The following is a 17,049-nucleotide window of genomic DNA, read 5'->3' as shown; positions in this document are numbered from 1 at the left end:
CGGTGGGGCGGGGCGGGGGGCGTCGCCCTGTAGGCCGGAGACCTGCGGACGCGCGAGTCGCGCTGACCGGCGCGCCGGGAACGAATTCCTGCGAGTTGTTGGGCTGACCGGACAGCGTGAGTTATGCGGCTGGCACTGGGCTGGAGGACAGGGAGACGTGTGTAATGAGGACGTGTGCTCACGTGTTGGCGCCCACATTCCTCCCACACTGGCAGGGCCCACATTGTTTTCTCTGGTCCCTGAGCAGTTCTTTTTCTGACGTCTGTAACGACTCACTTCTGGAATAGGTACTGTGGTGACACAAGGGAAGCCAAAAACCCCAGTCGTAAACCTAAAATTAAGCGGGTGAAACATAAATACTTCCAATGGGAAACCATATAAGGCCCCTCCGACCTTTTAGTTGTTCCAGAATTTAAAAAATTTTAGTAACGGGGCGGGGAAAAATATTTAATAACAAAGGTAACACGCTGTCATTGGAACACCCAGAGACAGGCAGACAGACAGACATCACCTATTTCTGGGACATGATATGCGAAGCCATGTATCCTGTGGTGGCTGACTTTACACTCCTGAACACTCCACCTACTGTTTTCTAAAGCTTCGCCCATTCTGGATAGTTCAAATTAATGGAATCATACAATATGTGACCTTTTGTGGCTGGATTCTTTCACTTAGCATAATGTTTTTGAGGTTTATCTACACTGTAGCTTGTATCACTACTCCATACCTTCCTTTGGCTGAGTAATATTCCATTGTATGTATAGACTGTATTTTGTTAATTCATACATACATTGATAGACATTTGACCTGTTTCCACCTTTTGGCTATTGTGAATTGTGCTACTGTGAACATTTGTGTACAACGATTTGTGTGAATACCTGTTTTTAATTCTAGGTATATACCTAGGAGTGGATTTGCTGTGTCATATGGTAATTCGGTGTTTAATTTTGTGAGGAGCTGTCAAGCTGTTTTCCACAGGGGCTATACTGTTTTACATAAAACCACCAGCAATGTGCTTGGGTTTCAGTTTCTCTGGATACTGGACCCTTACTCTGCAGAGTTGGTCCTGATTATTCACACACTCTGTATTTGCAAATTTGTATACTCGCTAAAATTTATTTGTAACCCCCACATCACCACTTGCAGTGTTTTCACGGTCATTTGTGGACATGGGCAGAGTGTGAAAAATTTGAATTGGCTGACATCTGACATGCATGTGCCCAGCTGAGGTCAAACAAGGCAATTGTCTCCCTTTTTGTTTCAGCTCTCATACTGTGAGTAAGTACCCTTCTGATGGTCTATTAAATGCCATTATTTCTGCATTTTGTGCTTTTTGTTAGTGATTTTTTGTTTAAAACCATTTGTTTAAAATGGTCTTCAAGCGTAGTGTTGAAGTACTGTGTATGTCCCTCAGTGCAAGAAAGCTGTAATGTGTCTTATAGAGAAAATATATGTTAGAGAAGGTTCATTCAGGCATGAGTGATAGTGCTACCAATTATGAGTTCAATGTTAATGAATCAACAATACGTATCATATAAGATGTCCTTAAGCAGAAACACACATAACACAAAATTATGTATTAATTGGTCAATGAAAATGTGACCAGAAGCTCACAGGAACCTAACCCTGTATTTGTCCTAAGAGCAATGGCTCAGTGCTGGTAATTCACTATTCTCAGCAATTTTATAGAATATAGCTACTGAGAATAATGAGAATCAACTGTACATGATGTGCAAATATTTTCTCCCAGTCTGTGATTTTTTCACTTTCTTGATAATGTCCATTGTTATACAGGATTTTAATTTTTATATAGTCTAGTTTATCTGTTTTTAGGTCATATTTATCCCTGTGTTTTCTTATGAGAATTTTATAGCTTTAGCTTTTATATTTAGGTCATGGATCTACTTTGATTTAACTTTTGTGTATGGTGTGAGGTAGGGATCCAGCTCCATATTTTTGCATGTGAGTACCCAGTTTTCCAAGCACTATTTGTTTAAGAGGCTATTCTTGCCCTCATTGGATAGTCTTGGCACCCTGAGGAAAATCTATTGGCCTTAGATGTATAGCTTTATTTCTGGAATCTCAATTTTGTTCCACTGGTCTGTATTTCTATCCTTATGCCAGTACCACTGTTTTGATTACTTATATATAGTAAGCTTTTAAATTGGGAAGTGTAAATCCTCCAACTCCATTCTTTTTCAATAACATGCTATCTGTTCAAGGCCCCTAGAAATTCCATATGAATTTGGGGATTGGCTTTTCCATTTCTGGAAAGGAGGCCATTGGAATGTTGATGTTTTTTCATTGAATATGTAGATCTCTTTGGGGAGTGTTGCTGTATTAACAATATTAAGTCTTCCAATCTATGAACATAAAACATCTATTTATTTATATATTCTTTAATTTCTTTTAGCAATTTTTGTATGTTTCAGTATCTGAGTCTTTCACCTCCTTGGTTAAATTTATTCTTAGGTATCTTATTCTTTTGTGTGCAATTGTAAATTAATTGTTCTTAATTTCCTTTTCAGATTATTCTTGATGTATAAAAACACTAGGGATTTTTGTTGTTGATCTTGTACCCTGCAAGTTGGCTGCATTCGTTTATTAGCTCTACTAGCTTTAAAAAGTCTTTGCGATTTTCTATGCTTAGGATCATGTTAACTGCAAGTACAGATAGTTTTACTTCTCCCTTTCTAATTGGATGCCTTTTACTTATTTTTCTTGCCTAGACCTTCCCAGTACAATGTTGAATAGCAGTGGTGAAAGCAGACATCCTTATCTTTTTGCTGATCTTAGGAGAAAAGCTTTGTCTTTTACCACTGAGTGTGATGTTGGCTGTGAGTTTTTCATACACGCCTTTTATCATGTGAGGAATTTCCCTTCCATTCCTGGCTTCCTTACATGTCTGGGGTGATCGGTACACTCTGCTGAATACTCAGGGCCTTCTGCAGACCTCTGGGGTTTCCCCTGTGCACCTGTCATTCTTTTGGCACTTTCCCTTTGAATGATAGTCACCTTGGTCTCAGCAGCATCCCCTCAACTCAGCGAGTTTTTCGGGCTTCACTTCAGTGTCCTCTCCTTCCGCCACAGCCTGGAAGCTGCGCACAAGGTAGTAAGCTGCAGCAATCATGGGACTCACCTTGTTGGAATTCTCTCTCTCAGGGATCATTGTCCTTTGTTGCGTAATGTTCAGTGTTGTCAAGTCCATTGTCTCTGTGTGTGTTTTAACCTCACACAGGAGGGTAAATCTAGTCCCCTTTACCCCATCTTGACTACAAATGGCTATTTCTTTTAGATTTTAATACAGTCTGGATAGTGTATCAACTATGGTTTCTTATCCCTCAGCTTTCTTCTTGGCCTACCATGTTTTCTTCTGGACACAAGGAGCTAGAAGCCTGCACATTACCTTCCATACCTCTCTGTAATCTGGTTTCCACTTAGATTCTGTCAATGAGAAGTTTTGGCAGGAAATGGGAAGGGAGAAGGAAGGTAGAAGCATTTCTTGAACATATCTTTGGTTGGTGTCTCTGGCAGTGTTGGCAGTAGCAGAGGCAGGTAGAAGTGGGCTACTGCCTTCCTGCTCAGGTATCATGGTGTCTACAGTAGCAGCCACAGGTACTGGAGCAGCACAGCATCTGTGGATTATTGGCTTGAGGGCTATAGGCTCTTTGACCTCCTGAGCTGCCACAGCATCCAAGGGGATATGCACTCCTGGCTTTCTGACACAAGGTAGGGCTGGCAGCTGCAAGAGCTGCCTCAACACTACAGAAATAACTGTAGGCGGTGGATAACACCATTTCTCCTTTGCTGCTTCAGCCTCAGGACAGGTAGTGGTTTCCTGAAATTATTCTTCTCTGGATAACTCATTTTGTGCAATCAATTCCTTACTTTAAATTCCCTATCTTTAAAACATCTATGACATTTTCTGTTTTCCTGACTGACATGAAGGTATAAAATAATGGGTTAGTAAGGATTTTGTCAGCTTCACTCCATTGAATTCTATCCTCCAGCATTGATTGTTGTTTTGGGGAAATCTGAGGCCAGTTTGACTCCCCCCTTGGTATTACTTTAACTTTTTTACTGGATACTCCAAGATTTTTTTTCTTCATCTTTGACATCCACTAGCTTTTCTTTCTTTCTTTTTTTTTTTTGGTCATGTATCCATACATCTGGTTATGAGTTATTCTGTGTCAGGTGTTCCTGGATATCTGTTGTCTTTTCCATTTATAGACTTAGGTTTCATTTCTGAAAAGTTTCCTGGATTATACCTTTAAGTGTTTCCCCTATTATTTTTCTTCAGACACACAAATTATGTCCATGTCAGAGCTCATTAGCTGTCTTCAGTACCTGTCATTTTCCGATTTTCCTTTTTTTTCCTTTCTAAATATTATACGTTTTCTCTAAATATTTTGTTACAGGTAGAATAGCCTCCAAAGGTCTATGCCCTCATTGCTGGGACCTGTGCATATGTCACATTATATGGCAAAAGGAATTTTGTAGGTGTAATCAAGGTTATTAACCCCCAAATAAGGAGATTACCCTGGATGACTTGGGTGGGCTCAATCTAATCATATGAGCAATTTATTTATTTATCCACTCATTCATTCATTCATTTATGAATGACAGAGTCTTGCTCTGTTGCCCAGGCTACTAGAGTGCAGTGGCACAGTAATAGCTCACTGCAACCTGAAATTCCTGATCTCAAGTGATCCTCCCATCTCAGCCTCCCAAAGTGCTGGGATTACAGGCATGAGCTACCACGCCTGGCCTACATGAACCCTTTAAAGCAGAGAATTCTCTCCTTAAAAAGAGAAATGAAACAGAAAAGGAAAATAGGATATTAAACTGCCCACAATGCCATTTTCTATAAAAATAATTATATGCCCAGAAGAGAGAAAATACATAAAAATGGGAATGGGAGTTTACTCTGTCTGATATTACTGGTGAGGTACTTCTTAAAAAATACTTTTCAAAGAACATGTATTCACAACCCTATTTATAGAAAAAGAAATTTAGAGTTAAATCAGCATAAATGTGCAACACAAAATTCCTGGTCTCCTTTTAAAAGAGGGAGAAGGCTGATATGGCACGTATAGTATGATTTTGCAAAGAGATGGGCAGGCTGGGCAGTGTATGATTGAAAGGACAGCTCAGAACCATCTTCCAACTTCACTTTTGCTGCTTCCCCAGTCAAGACTGGCTATGCTATACATCCTCTCAGGTGGTGTTTGGGTTCCCCCTCTATCACTGGGTCCTCAATATTAGGTTATTAAGTATGAAATGTCCAATTTCCCTAAGCACTAAGTTGATATTTCTGACATTTCACTTTGACACTTGTTTCATTTTTATTAAGGTACATTCTCAGTCTTGCAAATGCATGTTTTGGCTTGTAATTAATTATCTTTCAAAAAATTTTTTGAGTAATTTATGTGAAACCATGGATAAGTTAAAAATGCATGTCATTTTCAATATGAGTTCCATCGTGGAACCAATGTGCAGATAGCTCGAAATATCAACGAAGTGTTTGGGAAGGATGTGGCTAATGAACGCACAGCACATTGATGGTTTGAGAAGTTCCCTTCTGGTGATTTTAATTTTGAAAATGAGCCATGTGGGCGATCTGAGACCAAAGTGGATAATGATGAGCCGAAAGCTGTAGTGGAAGCGAATCCATCTCAACCTACGTGTGAATTAGCAGCAAAGACTGACATTACTATTCCAACAATATTGGACCATTTGAAACAAATGGGCAAGGTAAAGAAGCTGGATAGATGGGTTCCATGTGAATTAAACAATCATCAGAAGAGAAATCATCTCGAAGCTTGCCTTTCTTTGCTGTCACGACATAAAGGCGAACCATTTCTACACCATATTGTTACCTGTGATGAAAACTGGATTTTTTTTTGCCAATCACAAGCATTTAGCACAATGGTTGGATAAAGATGAGGTGTCAAAACACAGTCCAAAACTGAACTTTCATCCAAAAAAGCTAACGGTGTCTGTTTGGTGGTCTAGCACTGGTATTCTCCACTTACAGTTTCATGAAACCTGGCCAGTTGATTACAGGGGGTGTCTACTGCAACCAATGAAATGATGAAATGAGGAAATAATGAGGATGCTTGTGATTAAGCAGCTGAGATTGGTCAATATAGACAGGCCAATCCTCTTGCAAGACAACGCTCGACCACATGTTGCACAAACAACGCTGCTCAAACTACACAGGCTGGACTTGGAAACCCTTGTCATCCACAGTATTCACCAGACCTTGTACCAACTGACTACCACTTCTTCCAGGCTTTGGACCACTTCTTACAAGGAAAAATATTCAATTCTTAACAAGCCGTGGAAAATGCCTTTCGCGATTTCATCACCACTCACTCTCCAGGCTTCTTCCCTGCTGGCATAAACAAACTACTGTTAAGATGGCAAAACTGTATCAATAGTTTAGGCACATTGATTGTACTGCTGTTTGAGATATAATAAACTACACTTTTGATTCAAAATCAGATATTTCATATTTAATGACCTACTTACTCCAGAGTCACATTGAACTGTGAATTTATTTACATATTTTGGACTTTCCATATGGCCCGATTTGATTTTTAATAATGAAGCTCTTCCATTACAGAAACAGAACTCCCTTGTTTATACATTCTGCAAAATACCTCATAAATGCCATTCAAGACTTAACCATTGCCCCCTAGTGGGAAAGTCCTCAAATAACTTGTTGCTGTATTACCAGAGTGTTAAGAGTAGAACATTAAAAAAAAGACAAGCTATTCCCCTTATGCCAATTTAATTATCTTCTTATCAAATCTCTTCTTTTGGAGGAAACTAAGTTTTGTAGGTACCTTCTTATTGATAAGAACTGTGCTAGGGAGGGGCTTATTAACAGGTCTGTAAGGTGGATGTTTGATTCTTTATATAGAGGTAGTAGGTTATAGTCTAGTAATAATACTACCATGAAATAAAATGTTGAAGGAAACTTAATTTTAAAAAAGTATCTTTAGCACATGAGAACACCTCCAGACTTCATTGATTCACTAAGCATTTTATCAATATTAAAAGTGGGTTGATTGTTTTGACATCATATGTGTAATTACAAAACGAAGCAGGGTCATTTTCCAAGGCTTTCTGAGGAAGGAGACGTGTGTATAAAAAATGCTTTTTAACCACTGTAACACACACACTCATACACACGGGGCTTAAACCATCAACCATCTGAACAGATAAAACTAAGATACCTGAGTGGTGCTCTCAAACAGAAAAGTAAACTAACTTGATTGTTGATTACCTAGCATACGCCTTTTCTGGGGGGGGGGGGTGTTCTATAAGTACACATTACTATCTCCATTTGACTGTGTGTGTGGTAGAGAAAGGGTGCTGAAGCAATATTCCCTAAGAAGGTGATGGTTTAATTATCACTAAAAATTCTTCATCAGTACCACTTAGCTTTCACATATGCATAATTTTGTAATAATAAACATCTTACTCATAAAATAGTTACACACTAAAAGAAACTCAGTTTTCATATTTCTGGGTTTTTTTAGGAATATCTCTAATTGGAACAACTCTTACATTTAAAGTTTTTAAAAAAATCCCATTAATTCTGAAAGGAAAAACACATATGGATGCATTTTTTTTATTCCAAGAGACTAAGGGCTTCACAGAAGCTTAATATCCAGTAGTTAGATGTTATATCAACATGTGTTTATATAGAGAATAAAATAACTATTCTTATTGCCCAGCCACTAAGATGAAAGGAGATTAATAGAACTTCATTTTCCTACCATAATCTTTTTAAAAAGGTTAAGAGAAAGGATGAAATGTGTATATTAGTTGCAAGAGAATAGAAATAACAAGTAACTTGACAAGACTAAGTTTATTCTAAGCATAATTTTTATTAATAAAAAGATTAACCATGACCATATAAAATGAGTGGCTGGGCTTATAGTTTGCTACACCAAAGAAATTAAAAAATTAGTATTTGAGAATAATGTTACAATAATTTATAATAGCATTCCTTGATAGAGGCATTTTATTTTTAGCAATTATGTTTCTCTTAAATATATAAAACTAACCCTTAGTGTCATGGATGAGAATCATCACAGCTACTGATGAATCAAAAAAGAACTTCCAAGAGCTGTTTGGTGGTATTATCTCAAGACATACAACCAAACTGCAAGGAAACAACCTCCCAAAGAGATCTTCTGAAAAGGTTGTCCAATCAGAACACAGGAAGAACATCACTGTTTGATACTTTTGGCAGGGCAATATCCTACTTGCAAGTCAAGTGTGAAGAATAAATAACACAAGTTACAAATGCACCCAATATCCCCAAATAAATTAGTAAAAGTGCCATTAAGAATTATCAGACATATAATCAACGTGTTTAAATACAAATTCAAATTTGTTAAGTCCAAAAGATACAGTAATTTTATTACATAAAATTTCTCCTGTGCTAAAAATGTTAACTTACAAGACATAATATTTGTAATAGTGTAGAGGGAATCATGGCCGATTTGTTTAATCATTTTTCATCATTGAAGAACAATAGGTAGTGGACACACAAGCACTCAAGAGTCCTCTAAAATTCCAAGTTGTTATATTACTGCTCAACCAAAATAGACTACCATTCTCTAATAATATAAATGCCTGCTCAATTCATCTCTTAAAAATAAAGTCCATTTCTTCTCCATTAAAGCTTCTGCAAGACTGACAAAGGTACATTCTACCTATTAAATATAGGAGTACTCTTCATCTTTGGATAAGATATCACCACTTAGGGAAAATGTAGTCATATACAGATTACTAAATTTTTATTTGAGGCAGCTGTTGGAGTTCATTAAGCACTTTTTGAACACTGTACCTTTAAAAGTTTGTCTTTAATATAGCTTTGGAAAACCAAAAATAGAAGAAAAACATCTATGGCAAAGTACAATTCATTCTGATTTGATAGCAGTAAAATACAAAAAAAAAAAAAAAGTATTTAGTGCAGTGTCAGTTTTCTCTATGTAAATCACCTGTTAGTTTTCTGCTTTATTATTATGATAGAATGACCAAAAAAAGTTTTAACCTGTTAAGAACATTTTTTAAGTCTTTGACTTAAAAGTTATAGTAAGGCAAAAATGAAATTAAGCACTGTAGAAAGTCTTTAAAAATTAAGTTCTACAAATTTGGTTCCCATTTACAACAATTTCATTAACAGATGAGTTAAGTATAGATACAATGTATCCAATACCCTCACATAACTACAGTAAAAAAAAAACCCTCTAGTAGCATTTATATATTGTGAAATCCTTAATACCACCAATATATTTCAAAACATGTTCACATAGAACCAATACCTCTCCTTCTCCATGTAAAAGAACACTTGTTAAAAATAATTAACAGAAATACCAATAAAACAATGGAAACCCATTTCATTTCACTGCGCCTAAGGGTATGACACAAAATATTGGCTTAAAGAGGTAGGTTAAAAAGAAAAAGAAAACCAGATTCTCCATTCTTTGTCACTTTTATTCAGTAGTAGTTTTTTTTTCCTTATTTTCAGTGCCAGACATGGCAAGGAGTGATTACAGCCAACTGTTATTAAAACATTTGTTCGCAACATATACCCCCTTTATACCACTGACCCCAAACTGACTCATTTTGTGTGCTTTCATTCTTTTTTTTTAATATACCACCACCAAGACTGGGTGGAGGGGACAAGGGTAAGAGAGATGAAGGGGAAGAGTCCAGGAGGCCAGGAGAGGAGGAATGCTACAAGCCACAGTAAGAATGAGCTGTATTTAATTTAAAAAAGGGGGAGGGGTGTACCCCACAAATGATACAGTAATGAGGATACACAATTAAATCCCATAGCATGACTGAAGGCTTTCACTGTGTTTGACGTCATCACAATGGAAGGCATAAAAAGTGGAGTAAATCAATGTTGATACAGTCCAATCTAGTCCATTAGGCAAGATGGTGCAAGAAGTCATTTAAATTAAAAGTGCCCTACCCTTACCTAAATGGCTAGCAGACATGGAGAACACCATAGTGATGAATCCACAGAGCTTTCTCCATGTAGCTATAAAAATGTGTTGTCGAATGGCACACTGTCAAACACTGGAAAGGGGCGCCACAATGGACCTCTCTCTTTTATAGGTACGAATGCTAGATTCAACTATCTCAACTAAGCAGGAAGTGGGTTCTTCTGCTAGGAATGCCAACCCTAATTCACTTTGTCTTGAAATATATACAGATTGTTTGTAGTAGCTACAGCAATGATATTTTCCTTGGGGTGCCATGCTGTATGAAGGATTTTCTTGTTGAAGTCTAGGCTGTCAACACTTATTTCATCTTTCTTTCGCTTGCCGCTTGCACAGACTTTGCGGGGCTTCAAAACCGTGCGAGGCTTATTGTTTTCCCGTGATGCTTCTAGGGTTATGTCTCGCTTTGTGTTCCTGTCAAACATTCTGAAGAAATTATTGTAAGATCCAGTCATGACAACACTGTAAAAAGAAGACAGAACGAACACATAATCAGCCAAACGAGCAGAACAAGAGATTGTTTTTAAGTAAAATGATTCAGCGATTAAACTAAGTGTAGTACTCCACCGGAAACAGCTACTTGAAGCAGATCTGAATTATGGGACAGGGCTGCTGTCACCCAATCACTGGAATAAAACCAGAAATATAGTAAGACTTAACTTAGTTTTCTGCCAATTACTCCTTTTCATGACTACCAAAACTATCAGCAATGCTGACAGCATCCTCAAGTAAAACTTCTTAGCAGTACTTAATTATCTTTGAGTATTTTTGCAACTACAGGCCTGTGTTCTTAAAAAATGCCAGGGTCATGAAAGGCAAGGAAAGAATGAAGAACTACTCCCAGAATAAAGGAGACTATCAAGATATGACAACTAAATACAACATACGATCCTGTAGTGGACAGTGGACTAGACTGGTTTTCTGTGCCATAAAGGACAATGACTGAGAGAACTGGTGAATTTTAATGGACGTGTGGATTAGATGGCAGTATTCCATCAATGTGAATAATCCTGCTTTAGGTGCTTGCACTATTACGTTTTAGAGGGTGTCATCTTTTAGGAAATATTGATTAATGAAATTAGAGGTAATAGACATCTAGTTTAGAGTTTACTTCTAATTGGTGCAAAAGAAAAGGTGTGTGTGTGCACTTATATATAGATAGATACAGCTATAAATAGAGTTAAGAGACCATGATACAGCAAATGCAACAGGGGTAAGGCTAAATGAAGAGTTGTGTTATTCTAACAAATCTTCTGAGTCTAAAATTATTTCAGGAAAAAAATCTTTTTTTATTTTTAAAATTTTTTTAGAGACAGAGTCTCACTCTGTTGCCCAGGCTAGAGTGAGTGTCATGGCATCAGCCTAGCTCACAGCAACCTCAATCTCCTGGGCTCAAGCGATCCTCCTGCCTCAGCCCCCTGAGTAGCTGGGACTACAGGCATGCGCCACCATGCCCAGCTAATTTTTTGTATGTATATTTTTAGTTGGCCAATTAATTTCTTTCTATTTTTAGTAGAGACGGGGTCTCGCTCTTGCTCAGGCTGGTTTTGAACTCCTGACCTTGAGCAATCCGCCCGCCTTGGCCTCCCAGAGTGCTAGGATTACAGGCGTGAGCCACCATGCCCAGCCAAAAAAATCTTTTTAATATTAAAGAAAGTAACTTTTTTCTGATAATGGAACATAAAACTGCTAATAATATGCTTAAACAACCTGAGGAAGAACTCTAGTTGTAGCAGTGCACCATATCCTGTATTATCAGTGTCTTTTTCTTCTTTCCTTCTTCCTTCCTGATGTCTCAGGTTTAGTAGCGGCACCCAAAGGCAATGTTTGCTTATCCCTACCAATGGGACTCTAGGTTTACTGTGGCTAGCCTATTACTGGTCCTTATGTCAAAATCAGATAATAACTTTAACACTTAGACAAAAGAAAATGTTCCAAGTTCTGTTATCTATAGCACATAACATTATAAAACCTAAAATCTTATCAAGCCCGTGAGAAATAATGGCATACATTTTGATAACATACTAAAAAAAGGAATCCTGCTATAGCAAAATTGGACATTACAAAAAGCATACTCATGATAATATGGTTAAAATAATATATATAAAATTACTACTTTTATGAGGTGTTAATGCAGTAACTGGAAACTGGTGTATAATAATCCAAATGAAATAATTTCTGCCTAATTATTTCTAAAAACATTTTGGTAGAATAACAGCCAAACAGATTTCACCATTTTAATTGTTAGCATGTCAGAAATGTCATTTATCTGGTTCATAAAAGAGAAAAATTTCAAGATATTTAATAATTTAGACATCTAGAATTTTTTGTGTATTTTTACATTTACTAGTAAAAGACAATGCTTAAAATTTATCTTCCAGTATTGTTATGCTATAATGTCTAAGATTACTAAATTTATTTCAAGTAATCCATGGGGGAAAATGAAGTTAAGACTTGTAATGTAAGTCAACGTTGGCCATATTTTGGTGCATGTGACAACCGGGGGGGGGGGGGGGGGGAATGAAATACTAAGTTTCTTTCCTCTAATAAAATTCATATTTGAATGAGAAGTTTGAATTAAAGTCAATTACCTGTCAGATCCATTCCAACAACATTCAAATTTGTCAAATATGCAGTCATTTTCATACAGTGAACAAAGTTTACTTCTGAGGTATTCATGCACCTGTGGAAAAAACACAAACATAACTGCACACTATGCTTGGTTTACCTCAAGATCTATCCACTGAAATTAAGAAAATGATTTAACAAGTCCAGAGCTCAAAAGGGGGGGGGGCGCGGGAGGACAAATAAAAACACATATGAACATTTTTTAAAATTATCAAATCTCAATCTTCTTAATAACAATAAAGGCATTTTATCTTTTTACAACACATAGGCTCTTGTCAGGGAGGCACATTTTCCTTTGTACAAAAAAGACAAACTCCCTTATGGGCATGGCACATATACCCTTTATAAGCCTGAATAAAATATTTAGGCCAGAAAACATCTGAAAGTGGCACAGATAATATCACTACTTGGCTTTCAGGCCATTACTTGTTGATAATAAAACTGAACACTGTACTTACTTCCTTTTTTTTTTTGAGACAGAGTCTTGCTTTGTTGCCCAGGCTAGAGTGAGTGCTGTGGCGTCAGCCTAGCTCATAGCAACCTCAAACTACTGGGCTCAAGCAATCCTGCTGCCTCAGCTTCCTGAGTAGCTGGGACTATAGGCATGTGCCACCATGCCCGGCTAATTTTTTCTATATATATATATATATATATATATATATATATATATATATATATATATATATATTAGTTGGCCAATTAATTTCTTTCTATTTTTAGTAGAGACGGGATCTCGCTCTTGCTCAGGCTGGTTTTGAACTCCTGACCTCGAGCAATCCGCCCATCTCGGCCTCCCAGAGTGCTAGGATTATAGGCATGAGCCACTGCGCCCGGCCACTTCCTTTTTAAATACCATCTTTTTGGGCATAAATTTAACTGACACGTATATTTTCAATTAAATGTATATGCTATGAGTAGCATAACCATGCCATGGTTTGATGATAAATTATAGGAATACTTTAGATATGCATCATTAAAAATATGATAGTATCACCCGATATTACTTACACAATGTAAAAAGCTAACAAAAATGTACCTGTTTTTTAAATTGTAATTATATATTTACTAATATTTCACATAAGGATAAAGTAATAATTAAATATATCTGTTATTTTAAAAAGTCCATGAAATGATACATTTCAACATTTATATTGTTAAATTATAAAGAAAAGTTCCAAAGTATTTGTTGTGATCAGAGAAAAAAAAAGGAATGTCTATCTCATTCTCTCTCAGTGTCCGTTTTAACTTTAAGTATAGTGGCATTACACAGGCCATGTCTGTGTGAGTAATGCCACTATACTTAAAGTTAAAACAGACACTGAGAATGAATTTAGATGAGTCATATAGAATAGAGAATTCTAAGCATTTAGGGGTAGGTAACCTACTCATTTCTATCATTATTTCTCTTTAAGAAGAGAGGATCAAAAGTGAGCATGTAATGCAAAAAAGTAATAAGATCAAAAATGCCCCTCAATCACACAAAACTCAGCATGACACTTGTACAAATTCAATACAAATACTTCAATCTACAGAAGCTACATTTGCATATGACATAGCTCTACTCTCAGTCACCAATCCAATTTAGCACAGGCAGGAAATGGCAAATCAGGTAAAATTAGGTAGATCACCATGATTCAGCAGCATTTTAGAATGAACGTAGTAACAAGGTTTATCAACAGAGTATGAAGCTAAAGTTCAAATCAGTTATTCTCAATGGGAATGAGATGATGAGGAGGATAACTAGAATATATATCAATTTTGGCAGTTACACAAATTTACAGCTGTCCCTTGTTATATGCAGGGGATTGGTTCCAGAATCCTCAGGTAACAGCCAAATCTGCCCATACTCAAATCCTGCAGTTGGCCCTGTGGAACCTGTATGTATGTAAAGTTGGCTCTCTGTTATATGTGGGTTTTGCATCCCTCAGATACTGTATTTTCTATCTGCACTTGGTTGAAAAAATGCTGTGTGTAAGTGGACCTATGCAGTTAAAATCTATGTTGCTCAATGGTCTATTGTGCTTTGAAAATAAAACAGTTATGTCATCTCTTTGGCCTTTGTTTCAATGTCGTAGTTATTTTGAAATTTCAAATACCATTAAAAAGAATCTGGAGTGATTTATGTTTGTCAAAAGGGATTTCAAAGTTTGAGAAACACTATTCTAATTTTATTGAGACTATATAACATAAAGAAGGTATTGTTTATAAATTCTGTATTCCTAAAGCAGACTTAAGTGTTTTCTACACTGCAGTATGGGGTCTAACACAGGTATGTCGGTCCCCTCCTGTTCTGGGCCGTGCACTTCATCATTCTCTATTTCTGATGTTATGGACATGCATCAGTGGTAGTGGTTGGCTGACAAGAGATTCCAGAACTGACATACTACAATGGACAGGCAACTCCTAAAGCCTTCTGTTAGGCTTTCAAGCCCTTCTCCTTTAGCTTAAGATAACAGTTATCTGCCAAAAGGCAGAATACCAGTCCATCTGATTCAGCATGCTGCATTTAAGCTCCAGTTCAACTATATGGGCACTTCTCCTAGGACTGGCCATTCTCCTTAATCCTCTTCCTACCCAGACCTTAATGAAGAGTGTTCTTCCTCATTTTAAATGTACATGGGAAAAAAGTTGTCAACACTAAACCAAATGGGGAGCAAATCACACTTTAAGTGGAAAACTGAAGCGACAACACAATCTATTAAGTATATATCCATTTTAACATAAGGAAAAGCAACATACTCGGATCTCTGAGGGAAAAGGCCTAATGGTGAACAAACACCTTATCAGGATTAACACCCAGTACAAAATCCTCTATAAACACTTGAAAGTAAAGAGGGTGTATCTCATTGAAAGAAAAAACTGCAAATACCTGGTATGTTTCCACAGGCCTGTTTTCCATATTTAAGTCCCAAATTTTGACTGACAAATAGTCTCTAGTCATCATATATCGACCACTATGGCTGAATTTTACATCAGAAATAGAGGAGATGATTTCGGAAAAAAATGACCTGTTACTGGGATCTTCAGGTTCTTCAAACACTAAAAACAAAACAAAACAACAAAAAAGGGCAAGGTGTAGAATATTCTGACTTGAACAAAGCATTTCCTGAAACACCCATTCACAAACTCCCTAAAGAGTGAAGCGACAGGCTAATAAAGAACAGAAAAGCATCTGTCTAGAACAATGTAATCTCCTGAAACTTTAAGAGAATGACTTAATATTGAAGTTGAAGGTGCAAAAGCAGCAGTATACTTCCAGAGTCATGTGGCTACTTTAGCAGAACCAGACTCACCCAGGACTTCCGACTTTAGTGCACCAGGCTGGTATATTCTGCAATATACCTCACTGACTTTGCCTATTTCATCACCACAAGAAACACACTATCTTCACCCATCCAAATTCATACCGGGATTTTATTTTCCAATGGCCAGGTAAAATTATTTTTGTAAATGGCACGTACCAATTTTCATGAGTTTTAGAAATAGTCAACATGAAGACAAGACTATTGCAACCCCTTAATTTTTTAATCCAGTGGTTTTCAAACTTTTTTTTGAAGCTAAGAAAACCTCAGAAGAAATCTTCCTAAGAAGCTCAAAACAGAAAGGGAAGAAGGAAGGAAATGAAGAGGGAGGGCAGGAAAGAAAAGAACTGCTCTATTTGAATACAATGTTGGATCGCCCAGCCACAAGTTCCCAAAGAACAGCACTGAAAATGTATTCACTGGGAACCAACAACCCCATGCCTCCAAGACAGCCTTATGTGTGCTTCCGGCTGAACAGCCTGGAATGCCTCGTGGAGGTAGGCAGTTTACCAAAGGGTACAAGAGGCCTTGGACACACAGGTTTAAAACTTGTAAACCTCTGTAATTGTACTTACCATGTCTGAGGCTTGTGTCAGACAAACAGAATAAATTATCATTTTAAAGAAAGACTCAATAAACTTACGTTTAGAATGCCTATCACAGAGAGCAGATGCCCTCATGTCACATAACCGAATAGTTCCTTTACTGCTGCTGTATACAAATGTATTACAGCTGTTTGGATGGAACTCTGCTGCTGTAATCACCTCTGTCAGCTCTTCCATATTGGCAGGCTTGATGTCCACAATATCTGGACAGCATTTTATTAAGGAATTTCCACTTAGAAAAAAAGGCAAATATAATCTCTATGTTTATCAAACCGAAAATCCATTCACAGACCTAAATAAAAGTAGTAATTCTGAATTGCTCTCTACTCTTTTTTGAGTATAAAAAATCCCAGAAGGATTAAAACTTTTAATGCTAAAAACCAACCAAACAAATCTTAGAAAATACAGGAAAATGTGAAATCATTTCAGAATGGAGAGTTTAATTTCAGAAACCATTAAGAAAAAACTGACAAATTTATC

The 17,049-nt window shown here is 37.0% G+C and overlaps 1 protein-coding gene and 1 long non-coding RNA gene across 5 annotated transcripts in view; one reads left to right on the top strand and one right to left on the bottom strand.

Annotated features, from left to right (window-relative positions):
• Positions 1 to 11: 11 nt before the first annotated feature.
• The window catches only part of LOC142864138 (uncharacterized), a 72,775-nt gene continuing 55,737 nt past the window's right edge, over positions 12 to 17,049 (top strand). For both annotated transcript variants that reach the window (XR_012914721.1, XR_012914720.1), the window contains exon 1: positions 12 to 116. This is a non-coding gene — a long non-coding RNA (uncharacterized LOC142864138). The remainder of the gene's footprint in view (positions 117 to 17,049) is intronic.
• Positions 9,499 to 17,049, bottom strand: part of PPP2R2A (protein phosphatase 2 regulatory subunit Balpha) — a 66,295-nt gene continuing 58,744 nt past the window's right edge. For all 3 annotated transcript variants that reach the window (XM_012775342.3, XM_020282750.2, XM_020282751.2), the window contains 4 exons: positions 16,608 to 16,772; positions 15,532 to 15,701; positions 12,626 to 12,717; positions 9,499 to 10,496 (listed from right to left, as the gene is read on the bottom strand). In XM_012775342.3, the coding sequence (XP_012630796.2) occupies positions 10,217 to 10,496; positions 12,626 to 12,717; positions 15,532 to 15,701; positions 16,608 to 16,772 (707 nt within the window). In that variant the 3' untranslated portion in view covers positions 9,499 to 10,216. The remainder of the gene's footprint in view (positions 10,497 to 12,625; positions 12,718 to 15,531; positions 15,702 to 16,607; positions 16,773 to 17,049) is intronic.

This window comes from Microcebus murinus, chromosome 24 (assembly GCF_040939455.1).
Source record: "Microcebus murinus isolate Inina chromosome 24, M.murinus_Inina_mat1.0, whole genome shotgun sequence".
Lineage (NCBI taxonomy): Eukaryota > Metazoa > Chordata > Mammalia > Primates > Cheirogaleidae > Microcebus > Microcebus murinus.
Note: the sequence above shows the minus strand (reverse complement) of the source record. Positions and strands in the feature narration are given on the sequence as shown.